Source organism: Anser cygnoides, chromosome 1 (genome assembly GCF_040182565.1).
Source record: "Anser cygnoides isolate HZ-2024a breed goose chromosome 1, Taihu_goose_T2T_genome, whole genome shotgun sequence".
NCBI lineage: Eukaryota > Metazoa > Chordata > Aves > Anseriformes > Anatidae > Anser > Anser cygnoides.
In genome coordinates this window covers 104,344,259-104,359,188 of record NC_089873.1, presented here as the reverse complement: position 1 = coordinate 104,359,188, position 14,930 = coordinate 104,344,259, and the positions used below count along the sequence as shown (strand labels likewise).

General features: G+C 47.7%; 1 protein-coding gene and 1 long non-coding RNA gene across 8 annotated transcripts; one reads left to right on the top strand and one right to left on the bottom strand.

The window, feature by feature from the left end:
* Window positions 1-4,022: 4,022 nt before the first annotated feature.
* On the bottom strand, window positions 4,023-7,932 carry LOC125180824 (uncharacterized). 7 transcript variants are annotated; one of them, XR_010834915.1, is made up of 5 exons: window positions 7,234-7,661; window positions 7,027-7,090; window positions 6,736-6,926; window positions 6,349-6,492; window positions 4,879-5,739 (listed from the first exon to the last, which is right to left on the bottom strand). It is a non-coding gene; the product is annotated as an uncharacterized lncRNA (long non-coding RNA). The 7 variants fall into 7 exon arrangements; XR_007159729.2 differs by lacking the exons at window positions 6,736-6,926; window positions 7,027-7,090 and adding an exon at window positions 4,023-4,191 and having other exon boundaries at window positions 4,972-5,739; window positions 7,146-7,661; XR_010834916.1 differs by lacking the exons at window positions 6,736-6,926; window positions 7,234-7,661 and adding an exon at window positions 7,794-7,932.
* Window positions 7,745-14,675, top strand: NECAP1 (NECAP endocytosis associated 1). The gene is made up of 8 exons (XM_013199889.3): window positions 7,745-7,930; window positions 9,392-9,492; window positions 9,669-9,773; window positions 10,208-10,289; window positions 10,662-10,770; window positions 10,853-11,039; window positions 12,093-12,186; window positions 12,311-14,675. Exons 1-8 carry the CDS (start codon window positions 7,833-7,835, stop codon window positions 12,357-12,359), a joined length of 825 nt encoding a protein of 274 aa, XP_013055343.1. The 5' UTR covers window positions 7,745-7,832; the 3' UTR covers window positions 12,360-14,675.
* The last annotated feature ends 255 nt before the right edge of the window (window positions 14,676-14,930 follow it).

The following is a 14,930-nucleotide window of genomic DNA, read 5'->3' as shown; positions in this document are numbered from 1 at the left end:
TCACAACCTCCCTTCAGGAAGTTGTAGAGTGCAATGAGGTCTCTCCTGAGCCTCCTCTTCTCCAGGCTAAACAAGCCCAGCTCCCTCAGCCACTCCTCATAAGACTTGTGCTCCAGACCCCTCACCAGTTTTGTTGCCCTTCTCTGGACATGCTCCAGGGCCTCGATGTCCTTCTTGTAGCGAGGGGCCCAAAACTGAACACAGTACTCAAGGTGCAGCCTCACCAGAGTAGAGTACAGGGGGACGATCACCTCTCTGCTCCTGCTGGCTACACTATTTCTAATACAGGCCAGGATGCTGTTGGCCTTCTTGGCCACCTGGGCAGACTGTCGGCTCATGTTCAGCCAGGCATCGATCAACACTCCCAGGTCCTTTTCCTCTTCACAGTCTTCTAGCCAATTTGCCCCAAGCCTATAGCGTTGCATGGGTTGTTGTGGCCAAAGTGCAGGACCCGGCACTTGGCCTTGTTGAACCTCATCCCATTCACCTCATCCCAGCAATTCAGCCTATCCAGATCCCTCTGAAGGGCCACCCTGCCCTCAGGCAGATCGACACTACCTCCCAACCTGGTGTCATCTGCAAACTTACTGAGGGTACACTCAATCCCCTCATCTAGGTCATCAATAAAGATATTAAACAAGATAGGTCCCAGTACCGACCCCTGGGGGACACCACTTGTAACGAGACACCAGCTGGACTTAACTCTATTAGTCACTACCCGCTGGGCACGTCCCTCCAGCCAGTTCTTTACCCAGAGAAGAGTATACCTGTTCAGGCCACGGGCAGCCAGTTTCCCCAGGAGGCTACTGTGGGAGACCGTGTCAAAGGCTTTGCTGAAGTCCAGGTAGACTGCATCAACAGCCTTTCCCTCATCTACCAGTCTGGTCACACGGTCATAGAAGGAGATGAGGTTGGACAAGCACGACCTGCCTTTCATGAACCCGTGCTGGCTGGGCCTGATCCCCTGAATGCCACGGACGTGCCAGTCACACTGGCAAGCCTCCAATCCCCTGGGACCTCTCCAGATAACCAGGAATGCTCGTAGATGGTGGAAAGCAGCTTGGCAACTACCTCCGCCAGCTCCCTCAGCACCCTAGTGTGAAGCCCATCTGGTCCCATGGACTTGTGACGTTCCAGATGGAGGAGCAGGTCTCTAGCTGTCTCTTCCTGAATCACGGGTTGATTCTCTACCTGAATCACAAGGGACTTCCAGGTCAGTGCGTAAAGTACCCTGAGGATAACTGATCCGACTATTAAAGACATGTAAGAAGACGTTGAGAACCTCAGCTTTTTCCTTATCCTCAGTGATCATATTTCCTGCTGCATCAAGTAAAGGACAGAAATTCCCCTTGGTTCTTCTCTTACTGTTAATATATTTGTAAAAGGGTTTCTTGTTCTCTTTTACTGCAGTGGCCAATCTGCGTTCAACTGGGCTTTTGCCTTTCTAACTTCTTCCCTACATATCTTAGCAACTTCTTTGTAGTGTCCTCTAGTAGCCTGTCCCTTCTTCCAGAGGACATAGACTCTCTTTTTCCCCCAGAGTCTCAACAAAAGTTCCCGGTTCATCCACGCTGGTCTTCTTCCCCTCCAGCTTGCCTTATGGGACTCAGGAACAGCCTGCTCCTGGACTTTTAAGATTTCCGTCTTGAGGAGCGTCCAGGCTTCCTGGACCCCTTTGCCCTTAAGGAGTGAATCCCAAGGGACCCTTGCAACAAGTGTAATGAACAGGTCAAAGTCCACCCTCCGAAAGTTCAAGATAGCAGTTTTGCTAGTTACCCTTCTGACATCACCAAAAATAGAAAACTCTACAATTTCATGGTTGCTCTGCCCAAGACAGTCCCCAACCTTCACATCTCCCACCAGTCCTTCTCTGTTAGTGAAGAGCAGGTCTAGTGGGGCACCTCACTTGGTAGGCTCTCGTACCAGCTGTGTCATCTATCTTCCACACACTCTAGAGACCTCCTGGACTGCTTCCTCTGTGCAGTATTATACTTCCAGCATATGTCAGAGAAGTTGAAGTCTCCCATGAGAACGAGCGCTGGTGATCATGCAGCTTCTGCAAGCTGCTCATAGAATGCCTCATACATCTCTTCACCTTGATTAGGCAGCCTATAACAGACCCCCACCAAGATGTCACCCCTACAGGTCTTCCCCCAATCTTTATCCATAGACACTCAACTTTATCGTTCCCAACCCCAAGCTCTTCAACATCAAAACACTCTTTAATATAAAGACCCACACCACCACCCTTCCTTCCTTGTCTATCCCTTCTGAAGAGCTTGTAGCTGTCCATCACAGTACTCCACCCATGGGAGTGATCCCACCATGTTTCAGTTATGGCAACTAGGTCATAGTTAGCCTGCCGCACAATCGCTTCCAGCTCCTCCTGTTTGTTGCCCATGCTGCGTGCATTGGTGTAGATGCACTTCAGATGAGACATCTGTCTCACCCCCAGCTTCAGCACCATTCCCCTAGGCTCTTCTCTGGTGAGCCCTGTTTTATCCCTTTCCCCCCATCACAGCTAGCTTAAAGCTCTCTCGACGAGTCCTGCTAGCTCCTGTGCTAGGATTCGTTTCCCGCTTTGAGACAGGTGAGTTCCATCCATCGACAACAGGCCAGGGGCCGAGTAAACTGCCCCATGGTCAAAGAACCCAAGGTTCCTGTCTCAACACCAGCCTCTCAGCCAATTACTCATTACCTGTGTTTTCCTAGCCCGCTCTGTGTCTTTCACCTCCCCAGAAGGAATAGAACAAAACACCACTTGTGCTCCTGCTCCTTGAACTATTCTCCCTAAACTCCTGAAATCTCTTTTCATAGTTCGCAGGCTTCTCTGAGCGATTTCATCACTGTCCACATGAACTATGAGTAATGGGTAGCAATCAGTGGGGTGAACCAGCTCCGGGAGTTTTCTAGTTATGTCCCTGACCCAGGCCCCAGGTAGGCAGCACACTTCCCTACGGCTCGGGTCTGGTCTGCAAACGGGGCCCTCCGTTCCCCTGAGAAGGGAGTCGCCTACCACAACCACCCTTCTTTCTTTCCTGGCAGAGGCGGTCTGAATGCACAGAGTCAACCGCCTCGTCCTTGGTAACCTCTTAGGGGAACCTTCCCGCGCAGCCCCACTTACCTCCCCTTCAGTGTCCAATGCTACAAACCTACTGCTTAGGGGGACCTGGGGAGGTGTGTGTGTGGGGGGGGGGTCGCCAAGGATGCTGAGCAGGGACCCTCCCCTCCCCACCTCTGCCTGACAGGGGCAGGGCAGGGGATCCACCACCAATTGTGGGGTATCTCCCTGGCACCTTTCCCTCTGGCACGCCAGGGAGCTACTCCACCAGTCGATCTCCCGCTCACAGTCCCTGACGGCCCTCAGTCTCTCAACCTCCTCTTTCAGCTGACCAGACCTTCCACCTGCTCGCACCCCACACAGCTGCAATACCTGCTGCCCTCCCCCGGCAGCAGCAGGCTCTGGCACTCCCTGCAGCCAGAGACCTGTATAGCCATGGCTCTGGGCAGGCCCTCTGTTTGGGTCACCACAGCCTTTTTGGGGGAAGCTCTCTGCCTGATGGAGACCACAGCAAAAACTGCGGTCACAAAGGCTGCCAGTAGACAGGATGGACAAGAAAGGGAGGAGGGACAGAATCCCTGTGCCCCACAGCCACCACTGCAGCATGCTGCGGGCAGCTATAACGTGCTGGTCGCCCCTCCCTGCACCTGGTGGGCAGCGACTCCTCGCTGCCCTCCCTGAGGCTTTTTTAAGGCTGAGGGCGATGTGATTCCATGAACAGTTGGTGAAAACCCCGCGCCCTGCAGCACCAGCGGCACACACGCTGCTCGCAGTGGGCACCTGCAGCCACAGCAGGTCATAGAAAGTCTATGACAGGGCACCCTGTCATAGAAGGCTACCAAATTTGTGATGATTTGCCCTTAGAGAAGCCATGTTGTCTGTCACCAGGTACCTCTCTGCACTTCTAAAAATGTGGTATTTCCAAGTGCTTCCCTCATGCCAGGTTGTCTCCAAAACATTTTAGCAAGAACTACGAATTCCACTTTTATTTTTTTTACTACTTCTTGTGCAGTTCACCAAAGCTTTGCAACTTCTCTTGACTCCCCAGTTGTTTCTGCGCAGGTGGAGTCACTAGGTAACTATCATCTTTCAGACTCTGAATGCTCCTTGTATGTGGCAAACTCTTCTTCCTAAACAAACAAACAAAAACTGTTCAAAAATTTCCCTATAAAGCTTATCTATAACTAATGCAACTATTTCTCTATAAAGCATATGGCAGTGCTTTGGTGACCAGTCTTTGCACTGCGCTTGTTTTCACTGTCACAAGTGCATAGTTAGTTTCATAGGGTCTCCCCAGTGATACCACATATCTGCAAGGTTGTCCTGCTGTAGTATTTCTGAGACTTGCCTCTTCAGAAAATCCCATGTATGGTCCCAACATATCTTGTACATTTCTAGGTAAGTTTAGGTAAGCACAAGACATTTGGACATCAAGCAGGGAACAAAGGATGGCAAAACCGGTATGTACGTAACTGGATCATACATAACTAAAAAGTAGCTCTTCGCAATAAAGTGTTCTCAGGACTGGGTGAGTGTTCAGGTCAAATGTTTTGCCAGTGCATTTTCAGTGAAGGAAGTACCATTTGAAATAGTATTTGGACTGTTTTGTAAAAATGCTTGTCTCAGCATTAACCTTTAAACAGTCTAGTGAGTCATTTTGTGAGACTGGTTTCCTTCCTGTACACAGAAGGATGATTCCAAATGTTGTGTCCATCCACAGAGACAGGCTTCATGGGCATTCCTAGACAATGCCATATATATATATGTGTATTTCTTAAATAAGCAAAGCAAAGCAAAACAAAAAGCAAAAGCAGAAATGATTCTTCTCCATGTTTTATTATCAGGCTACTCATACATTGGTATGCACTAGATATTTTATCTTACTTGTGTAGGACTTTGTATTTGCTCACCTCATATGATTGAGCTCCAGCCAAGACTTTTGCTGTTCTTTGGTTCTCATTCATTAACAATTTCTGTGGGAAGCCTATAGCTTCCATTTCTTTCACAGTCAGACTTTAAATAAGCTCTCCTTCAAGATTTCATCCTTACTGCTTAATCCTGTAAAAACAAAACAAACCCTCAAGCTATTATTGGCAATGCTTTATTTTTTCTTGGCCCAAGGACACTTGTTTGAAAAACTAACAAACCAAACAGAAGACTTATGCTTCCTGTTGGATAACTTTCAATAGAATCAAATGGGGGAGACACATTCCCGGTGTCCTGGTGCTCCCTGTGCACCTTTCCTCACGTGCTTACAAAAGTTGGCCCTTTGCCACTCTCTTGTTTAAATGCTCTCTTACAAGAGTTGTAAGAGGATTGTGGCACATGACAACACAATAAGGAGGCGGGTGACATTTAATGTTGGTAATTGTGAATTACTGAATTGGGAAAGCAAACACAACTATACATAGAGTGGTGTAATCTAGGTAAGTTACCACTTAAAGAAGAAACATAGCAGTTGCTGTAGAAAATTCTATTAAAAACCATGTCAAGATGCTACGGTATTCAAAAGGTAAATACAGCAGGAAGTATTCAGCTGCATCTTGAATACTGGCTGTTGTGGTGGTCCTCTATCTTAAAAACAATTATAGTAGCAGAAATTATGTAGACAACCGGACAGTCACGGCTCAGAATAGTTTCTTCTGGTGGACAAGCTCAACCGATGAGAACGTTTCGCCCTGTGAAAAAAAGACATCTAAGTGGCAGTATGAGGGATATGAGGGGAATAGTTTTATGTAATAGTTTTATGTAAATTTTAACAGTACATTAACTAGGAGATATCAAATGAAATGATCAGATAGAAGTTTGAAAACAAAACTAAAAAGCAAACAACCCAACACTTTTCCACATTTTGCATGATTAGATTCATGGCTTAAAGGATGATTATTGGTAACCAAAAGTATGAACAGGTTTAAAAAAGCAATTAGATGAATCCAGAGGAGGAAAGTCTATAAAATATTGCTAATTAATGCACACCCAACTTCTGGCCCACTAAGCCCTTACATTACAGCTTGCCAGTCTAGTATACTAGGAAACTGTAATTCTGTATTGTTTACTGTCTTTAAACAGCTCTGCTCTATTCTTCTCCAAGGTTTGCCTCTCATCAACCTCTTTGCCTTCAATCTGGCAGTCTGACAAGCAATACAACACTGGCATACTGTAAGTAGGGAGGCACAGCTTTCTTTTGCATTGTGGCATGTCTGCATTAAGTATAGACTCCATATATTCCCACATTTTCTTGTGCAGGTTGTACAAAAGTGTTCAAACCTCTATTCCCAAGCAGGTACCTGTCTGTCATTGTGTGCAGCCTGGCAGGGCAAGGCCTTTCTTCACCCACACAGCAGGGTATGGACCTCTGATCCCCGGGCATCAACATCTGCCACAAAGCAATGTGTCAGCCTCTCCCTTCTACTTCAGAGAAACAGAACAAGCTGGAAGAGGCGAAGGGAAAACAGAAGTTGCACATTTGCATAATTCTATCATGATTCAGGTACTTAGCTCACACCAGTCATGCATCGTTCCTGTGTATCTATTCATATAGCTGTCCTTTTTTTTTTTTTTAAAGCTAGGCCAGTTACATTGACATATGCTAGTTAAATTACAAGTATGCTATTTCATTGGTCTTAATGACCCAAGACTGTTCCTGTTGTTGACTTCAAAACAGTTTCACTTACCAGATCTATGGAATCAGCAACACAATCCCCCTTTCCGAGTTTCGTTTTTTTTTTTGCACTGGGCACTGTCAGAGATGCAATGCTGGGCTAGTTGGGTGTTTGGCATGATGCAAGGACAGTTTCTTTGACTGCTACCACCCTGTTCCTCCTACAAACCTCCAGATGCAGTTTCAGCTCTCACTGCATTAACTCTTGTTTCGTACCAGAAAAAAATAAATATATACATATTCCTCAAACTCAGTGCTGTTTCATTTATTTGTTCTTATAGTCTCAGCAATAAATTGTACTCACTGTCTTGCATAGATAGCTTAAATTACTTCCTGGCGCAATTAGCCCATGCCACGTCTGTCTCTGGCTGTGGGGACAAAGATAACTTTGTTTATAAACTTTTCTTACACCTTTTCTCGTACCTTTTCTACCAGTTTTCAGAGTGAACATTTAGGATTGTTAGAGACTCAGTTCACAGGCCACTGCACAGCAGAAGACTTCAACACCAACCTTCACCGGGGAGTATGTGACTATTAAACAACGGGAGTTTACACACTATTAGTCCTTATCAAAAAAAAAATGTGAAGGGGAGAACAGCGGGATCTGCTTCAGCACGCCCCGACCCAGGGCTTCCCAGCACCCGCCGTGTCACGGTGATCCCGGTGCCGACAAGCCGCCACCCCCCTTGGTGGCGCTGCCTGCCCGCGGCCCCCCGCCCCACGGGAGGCCTCAGCCCCGCGGTACCGCAGCCAGCACCGAGGCCAGCGCCCCGGCGGCCAAACGGGAGCTCGCACACAGGATGGCGCCCGGCGCGGCTTCGTCAGCCCGCACCAAACATGGCCGCCCCGTCAGGCAGGGGGGGAAGCGGGCTGCCAGGAGCCAAGATGGCGCCGGCCGCGCTTGCTTTGTCAGGACCGGTTCCAAGATGGCGGCCGGGCGCAGCAAGATGCCTTCCTCGGCGCCGTCGCCGCCGCGGCCCGATCCCAACGTAGGCGTAGCGGCGCCCCCAGGCGGGGCCTGCCCGCATCAAAGATGGCGGTCGGAAGTGCCGCTTGTTCCTAGGCTCCCACCCTTCGCTCCGCGCCGGGGTGCCGGGGTTCGCGTCCGAGATGGCGGCGGCCGAGCTGGAGTACGAGTCCGTCCTCTGCGTGAAGCCCGATGTCAACGTGTACCGCATCCCGCCGCGCACCTCCAACCGCGGATACAGGTGCCGGGGCCGGGCCGGGGGCCCGTGCTTGCTGCGGGGCTGTGCGCGGTCCCCGCTCCGCCTGGGGCGGCCGAGCCTCTCTCGCCTGGCCTCGGCGCTGCCCGCTTCAGCGGGGCGGGGAGGAGGAGGAGGAGGAGGAGGAGGAGGAGGAGGATGAGGATGAGGCGGCGGAGGCCTTGCCGGGGGTCGGTGGTCGACTTTCACATGAGCGACCGGTCAGCTGGCACGGTCAATTCTGCGTGGACGAGCAGGGGCTTGGGATGCAGGTGCTCGTGGTGCCTGCTGAGCCGCACTCTGGCTTTAGGCAGGTCAGGTGGACTTCCTGAGGCCTTAGCACCTCTGCCTCCGCTGGCCCCAGCCGCAGATGACATGCTGAATGTTTCTAATAAATTTGAATAGTCTTTTGTATGCTGTCTGTGCCTTAGACCAGAAGTATTCCCTCCTATACTGCGGAGGACGGGGGATTGCCTAGCTAGTCGTACGCAGGACATGAGAGCACGTAAGTGACTTCCAGTGCTTTTTCCAGGCAGAGCCAACATCTGCTCTCAATTTGCCAGGTTCCCAGTATCGGACACGAGTCCAATCTGCTGTAACCAAATGTTGAATTTGGTCTGTTGGCTGTTGCAGTAGCTGGGAGGAAGGCAAAAGAGCTTCATTATGATTGTTATGAAAATATTTCAGGTCTAGGAGTTAGAAATACCTTCTCTGTCTTTAGCCAAAACCAGTGGCATGTCACTGTGAGCTGCTCCTGCAGACTTGCTGGAGAAATTGGTTTGTACTCTGAAGCTCTAGGGTGTATTGCTGGTACTTGCCGGGCTTGGTGATCTACTGCTGGTGTGGATGCTGTACCTGGCCACAGATGCTTATTTCCATTTGCAGACTCCTGTAGGTTGATGTTTTTTCTGTTTTTTTTTTTTTTTTTCTGTTTTTTTTTTTTTTAATTATTATTTTTTTCTTTCATTCTGCAACAGTCTGTTTGATGGGGCAGCCAAGATGGTTGCATGTATGATGTTTTACCTAGTATAAACTAGCTGCCTCTAGATGTACAGGTACTTGATACTGTTTTTACAACAGTAGGATAAAGTAATGGAGTGACTTTTCAGTATGTTTCAGAAAATTAATGAATTTTCCTGATGATTTTAAGTTGCTTTTTGTGTTTACAGTTCCAAGTGAGTTCTTGGGTTTCAGTCTCCCCTATTCTGCAATATTATAAAGGAAAACACAGAGTTGATGTTCTCTGGATAGTATCTATTTCCCTTTATGCAGCAGAAAGGTAGGCTGCTCAGAGCTATGCATGTAGATTGGCAGCAACAGAGGAGCTGAGACCTTATATATTGTTAGAGAAGAGAAGGGGAATAAGGCAGCTGCGTGCATTGAAGGTTTGGGAGCAGAGACTTTAGCTGGATGGGCAGAAGTGGAAGGGTTGAAGTACGGTCAGTGAACAGTTGCTTTTCTTTTCAGGGCATCTGACTGGAAACTGGACCATCCGGACTGGACAGGGCGACTTCGTGTCACCTCCAAAGGCAAAACTGCATATATAAAACTAGAAGATAAGGTTTCAGGTAAGGGAAGGGATGTGGTTTGGCAAGACCGTAACTGTGGTTGCTAGTTATGAATCTGTGATTCTAAGCCTGCTCAAAGCTCTGTGCTTCTAAGCCTGCTCAAAGCTCTGTATGGTAGCTCTGGACATGCATTAGAAAAAGCTTGCTCTCCTTAATACCTGATTCTTTGTTTCTAGGGGAACTATTTGCTCAGGCTCCCATAGACCAATATCCTGGCATTGCAGTGGAGACGGTGACGGATTCCAGCCGTTACTTTGTGATTCGGATTCAGGATGGGACTGGTAAGTTGAGGGGTCATGTATATGCCAAGTGTCGGGGTGGAGGAGACGGATGGAGCTGAGGTATGTCTGCGTTCATCAGACATACCTGATGGAGCTGCATGCATGTCTGGTGGATTGAGATGGTGGGGGGAGTGCTGAAAAGTCTGGGTAGGGTGTCTGGAGGGGTAGGAAGGTAAGATTAACAGAGGAGGGTTCTCTACAGTACACAGAGTACAGGGAGGAGCATTTAGTTTCTGAGAGCGCTACATGGTGAGAAAAGTGCATCTTACAGGCTAGGAGCAATGAACTTCTGTGAGCTGCTTGTGTTCAGCTGCAGATGTCTCAGAGGGAGGTAGCACAGAGTGGTTTAGGAGAAGCAGGAGGATTTTGGAGTGAATGGACACAGGGGCCAATTTGCAAGGCACCTACAATGACTCCTTCCGTCTCCTTGCTAGGACGAAGTGCATTTATAGGCATTGGTTTCACGGACCGTGGTGATGCCTTTGACTTCAACGTATCTTTGCAGGATCACTTCAAGTGAGTTGTGCTTTTCTGGACTGCTGCTTTTCCTCTGGCCCCTGGAATGAGTTGGGTGGTGGTGCATGTCCTCTTAGAGCAGGTTTCCTCAGGATGATCATGAAGCCCTGCTCTGAGTGTGCTGCAAGCTGAGGGTCCTGCAGGGTCTGATCTGTTAGTCTTAAGTCCTATGACACTACAGGTGGAGTGTTAGACAGTCTCTTGGGTTTGTGGTATTCTGAGCTTTTTGCTATACTGCACTGGGGGTGGTGAGGTAGCTGGCTTGACAAGGCATGACAGTTCTTTGGCAGAGTGGGGAAAGGAACCATGCATTTTTCTGAAGCTCTGCTCCCATTTGCCACAGTGTCTTGTGTTTACCTCTCTTCTTTTTAGGTGGGTGAAGCAGGAGACTGAGATCTCCAGGGAGTCTCAGGAAGCTGACACACGTCCCAAATTAGATTTAGGGTTCAAGGAAGGGCAGACCATCAAACTGAACATTGGGGTAAGGAGCAAAGTTGACTCAGCTTCTTTCTCTGGATATGCCAGTGGAGACTGTTCCTCACTTGTCCTCTCCCTGTATACAGAACATGACGACAAAGAAAGGAGGAGTAGCCAAGCCTCGTGTGTCTGGATCAGGGGGCCTAAGCCTGCTTCCACCCCCACCAGGAGGCAAAATTGCAGTCCCTCCCATCCCTCCTCCTTCTTCCACGGCCATTGCCAACCAAGTCACACCACCACCGGTGCTGAAATCCAGTAATGCGAGCAGTGCAGGTAAACATTAGCATGGAACAAATAGTCTGTTGGACACCAGTAGGCGCAGAGATGGAACATGGGCCTGCTTCAGGGAACTAGTGTCAAAAGTGCAGTTAAAAGCCCTGTGAAACATGACGGACCCTGAGGGCTTTGCTCCCTTTGACCTGAGGATATCCGTGTTTGTTTAATAATAGCAGCTTGATAGCCTTGCAAGGGAGAATAGCACTGTAGCTGCTCTCCTTGCAAGAAGGGAAACCAAATGAATTGGTCAATATGACCTGGTTGGTTGGGTATCGAATTTAAATACTTGAATTCTTCTGAACTCATGTATGCTTTAGGGGCACTGACAGAGCTGTATAGGGTGTTCAGAAAACTAGTGCTCAGTCATTTGCTTTCCACAGGGAAAGACAGATAGTCCTGTGGTTTTTGAAAGGTGCAGGAAAAGCACTTCTTGAGAGGAGTTGAACAGGGAGGGGAGGTAGTTTTAGTATGAAGACCAGAAGGTGCAAAGTGTAGTGGAATTGGGCTGTAACAAAGAGGTTGCTGCAGTCTTCTAGGTGCTGTACTGAGTGTGTGACTGCAACATGAATGCTGATGACACTCCTGTGAATTCAGGGACATTAGCAGTGCTATATACAGACCTGATTGAGAAGAAACCGTAACCTCTTGAGTGGGACTGGGCTGCCGTGCATGATTTGTACTGATCAGGAGAAGCCTGTTTAATAACTATTATGGTTGCTGTGCTTGGGCTGAATCTGATTCCTAAATCCACTGGGAAGGGATAATATGTTGCAAATCTGCTAGCTGATACACTAAGATGAAAACCGAATGGTTCTTGATGACAATGTACCCCTGCAGCAGGAGCTGGAGGCTCAGTGTACATTTGGTAAAAGGGGCTGCTGTTACAGCAAACTCAGTCCTTGAACATTCTAGCTCCCTTCTTCTGGAGGGAGAGCTGGATGCTGTTGCATCCAGTAGTTTATGTAGGTGACAGTTTAAATGCCCGTGTTTTTGTTGTTGTTTGTTTACCCTTGACTATCTTGACAGATTTTTCTTCTTTTTCTGTCTTAGATATCCTGTTAGACTTAGATGCTCCTGTGTCTGCATCCAAGGCACCAGCGTCAGCTACTGCAGACCTCTGGGGAGACTTCAGCACTGCATCCAGGTAAATTCTGGTGAAGGGAACTCCACACAGGAAGGGTGGCTTCCTCATGGGTGCTGGAAGAGCAGTGAGTTACAACGTCTTATTAGAGCTGCTCCTTTGATTGTCCTTTCTTTCTTTCTTTCAGTGCTGTTCCTAATCAGGCTCCTCAGCAGTCCAACTGGGTCCAGTTCTGAATGGTCAAAGCAGTGGAATGGAACAAACTGATGACCAAGAGGCTCTAGAGGCACCAGACGGAATCACAGGAGGCACAAACCTCTCTAGTCTTCAATCAGAAACAAGTCAGGACAATCCTTCTTTTTTAAGCCAGGTCTTCACTTCAGTCAAAACTTACTATTTTTGACCCCACATTGAAACTACTGAACCTAAAGAGAACATACTGACTCCTCACAAGGTGGGCAAGGAGGAGAGGGAGCCTCATTTCTTCTGCCTACTTGGCTGTTGCATGCTACATCCTAGCTCTTCTTCCCCATCTTTTCATACAGGGAAAGCAAGAATCCTGAGGAAGGTGGGTACAGGAGGAGGCTGGGTAGGTGCCTCTGGGTTCTTTGTCCTTTTTTTTTTTTTTTTCCTCTTGCTTTTTGCAGTTACTTTCAATAGCAGCTCAAGTCACTGCGTCTTGGCCTACAGTGCTGAGGGCTGCAGCATTTGGCTAGAGCTTGTAAATGGAATCTGTGAGGAGATAAGTCATGTTTCTCCTAAATCTCAACACAAAATCCTGTTAGATTAATTATGTCTGTGGTGGGGAGTGAACCTCCCCATGCATGCACTACTATTCCTTTCTTTGGTGCAATTCTTTATAGTGCTGGGTGTTCCTGTGCTCTTAAGGGAGGAGTCGTGCAAGTCCTTGAGTAGATCTGCTGCCACTATGCTGTAACTGCAGCTGGGCACCCCATCGTGAGACTCCTTGTTTGGCTTCTAGGTTCACTGGAAAAAGTTCTCTCACTCCTCCCTTCTCCCCTGTTCCTTCATGCAAAGGCCTCATTGTCCTTCAGCTGTTTAACTGGAAATAGCTTTAAAAAAGAAAAAAGAGCCTGTCTTTATAATTTGGTAGTTACTTGCACTAGATGACATCCAGGTAGTCCCACCGTTCAGCGTTTCATGTTCCTGCATCACTATCCTGAGCCCTGGACTTGTATCTGTCCAGCAGTACTTGTCGTGACTCTGCACTGTGTTACAAGTATTGGGTATCCATGCCACAGTAAGAGCTGTGGTGAGACAGTGGGTTATTCTCCAGTGAAGGGACAGTCACTCTCCCCTTTTCAGCTGTCACACATCATTTGGGCAAGAAATGTATGGTAGGCTCAATCTTGAGAACTGTGACGGCCAAAATATCCCACCTGGGTTCCTTGTGGCTTTTATTCTAGGAATAACTTTCTAGGGATGTGAGCTGGTTCCTGTAACTTGGAAGCTTATTTTTTATTTTTTTAATGTGTCCTGAAAATTCTCTACTTCCTGTGTGGTTTAGGGAATTAGAGGTAGAAGGCCCTTACTCTCTCCTGTTCCTTTTGGGAGAGTTTCTGAAGGCCCTTTGATGTGGACGCTATTCCAACTTCAGCAGCTGTGGATGTCATCTGGGTTGTAAGTCTGCTGATAACCCTGGGCAAAGCCTGTGGGCAGGCTAGAAACTTCACAAGCCCTTCCATGCTAGCTGATAAGCCAAAACACTAGTCAGGAAGATGGTTTCAATGACCATTTTATAGTACCTAGTTACTAGAACCCTAGCATTTTGGTACTTCTCTAGACGACTTCTTCCCATTTTCAACGTTCAGCCAGCAGCAACACTTTTGAAACTGGGATATTCTCTGCTAGCACACCTGTGCAAGTAAATTTTGCCCTTTGGGACTAAGATTTCCTCATGAGGATTTTAAGAGAGTAGTAAGTTGTATGTACCTTGCACTTGCTAAGCTCTGTCATCTGTTTTGTCTTCTTGCTACAATGAGGGCATTTTGGGGACTAAGTTTCACCTAGATCATCACTCCAGGAAGCAAAACTTTTTTGAAAATAGCTCTAAAGCTGCTGCAGTTCCACTTGTGGAAGTGGGGACCAGACTGCTCTTGGATGTATTTTAAGTAGTCATTTAATTCTGATCCCCTGGCTCTCTTGGTGTTCCCCTGCTTCCCCCTACCTTCAGAGTTGCTCCTGCAGTCTCATTGTACTTAAGCTCTCTGTCTCCTCAGAATCTGTGGGTGGCCATAGTCTGCTAGCTAAGCCATGGACTCTGCTGGTTGGCTTTTTTTTTTTTATTTCCTCTCTTATATTGTCAGGTCCTGTCATTTCAACTACACGTCAGTTCCCCAAACTGAGGAAGTTCATAGCACCAATTAAAAACTAACTAGGAGCCTCTTCTGTGTTGTCTTAGTTAGTACTCTGAAGATAATATATTATGTATTTGAAAAGCTAAAGAAGCAAAGATTAAAGATACATGTATATAAAGCATAAAATGTACTGGTGAAATGGCAATTAAACAAGTAATCTTGGGGAAAAGAATGTCATGAGTCTTCTAAGTTGTCAAATTGTTGTTTTGGAAGCCCTGCAGGTCGAAGATCTTTGTCTCCAGCAAGATGCCACTAGCCTACTTGTTCTTCTGCAAGTGCATTGTGGCCTGCAGACTGGACAGGAACAGCTCTAGGAGTGAACGAATTTCAGTCTCTGTCGGGGCAAAGTAGGTGCCTGGAAGAAGGACGTAACAATGGCCTATGGCTGTTCCAAATGGTGGGGGTCAAAAAACAACACTGAAAACAGGC

What these genes read in the sequence shown, in the direction of transcription:
- NECAP1 (XM_013199889.3), top strand. Translation starts at nt 7,833, where the DNA reads ATGGCGGCGGCCGAGCTGGAGTACGAGTCCGTCCTCTGCGTGAAGCCC. An exon ending in TCGGATTCAGGATGGGACTG is followed by an intron (nt 9,774 to 10,207) that starts GTAAGTTGAGGG and finishes TCTCCTTGCTAG; the next exon opens with GACGAAGTGCATTTATAGGC. An exon ending in CAGTAATGCGAGCAGTGCAG is followed by an intron (nt 11,040 to 12,092) that starts GTAAACATTAGC and finishes TTTCTGTCTTAG; the next exon opens with ATATCCTGTTAGACTTAGAT.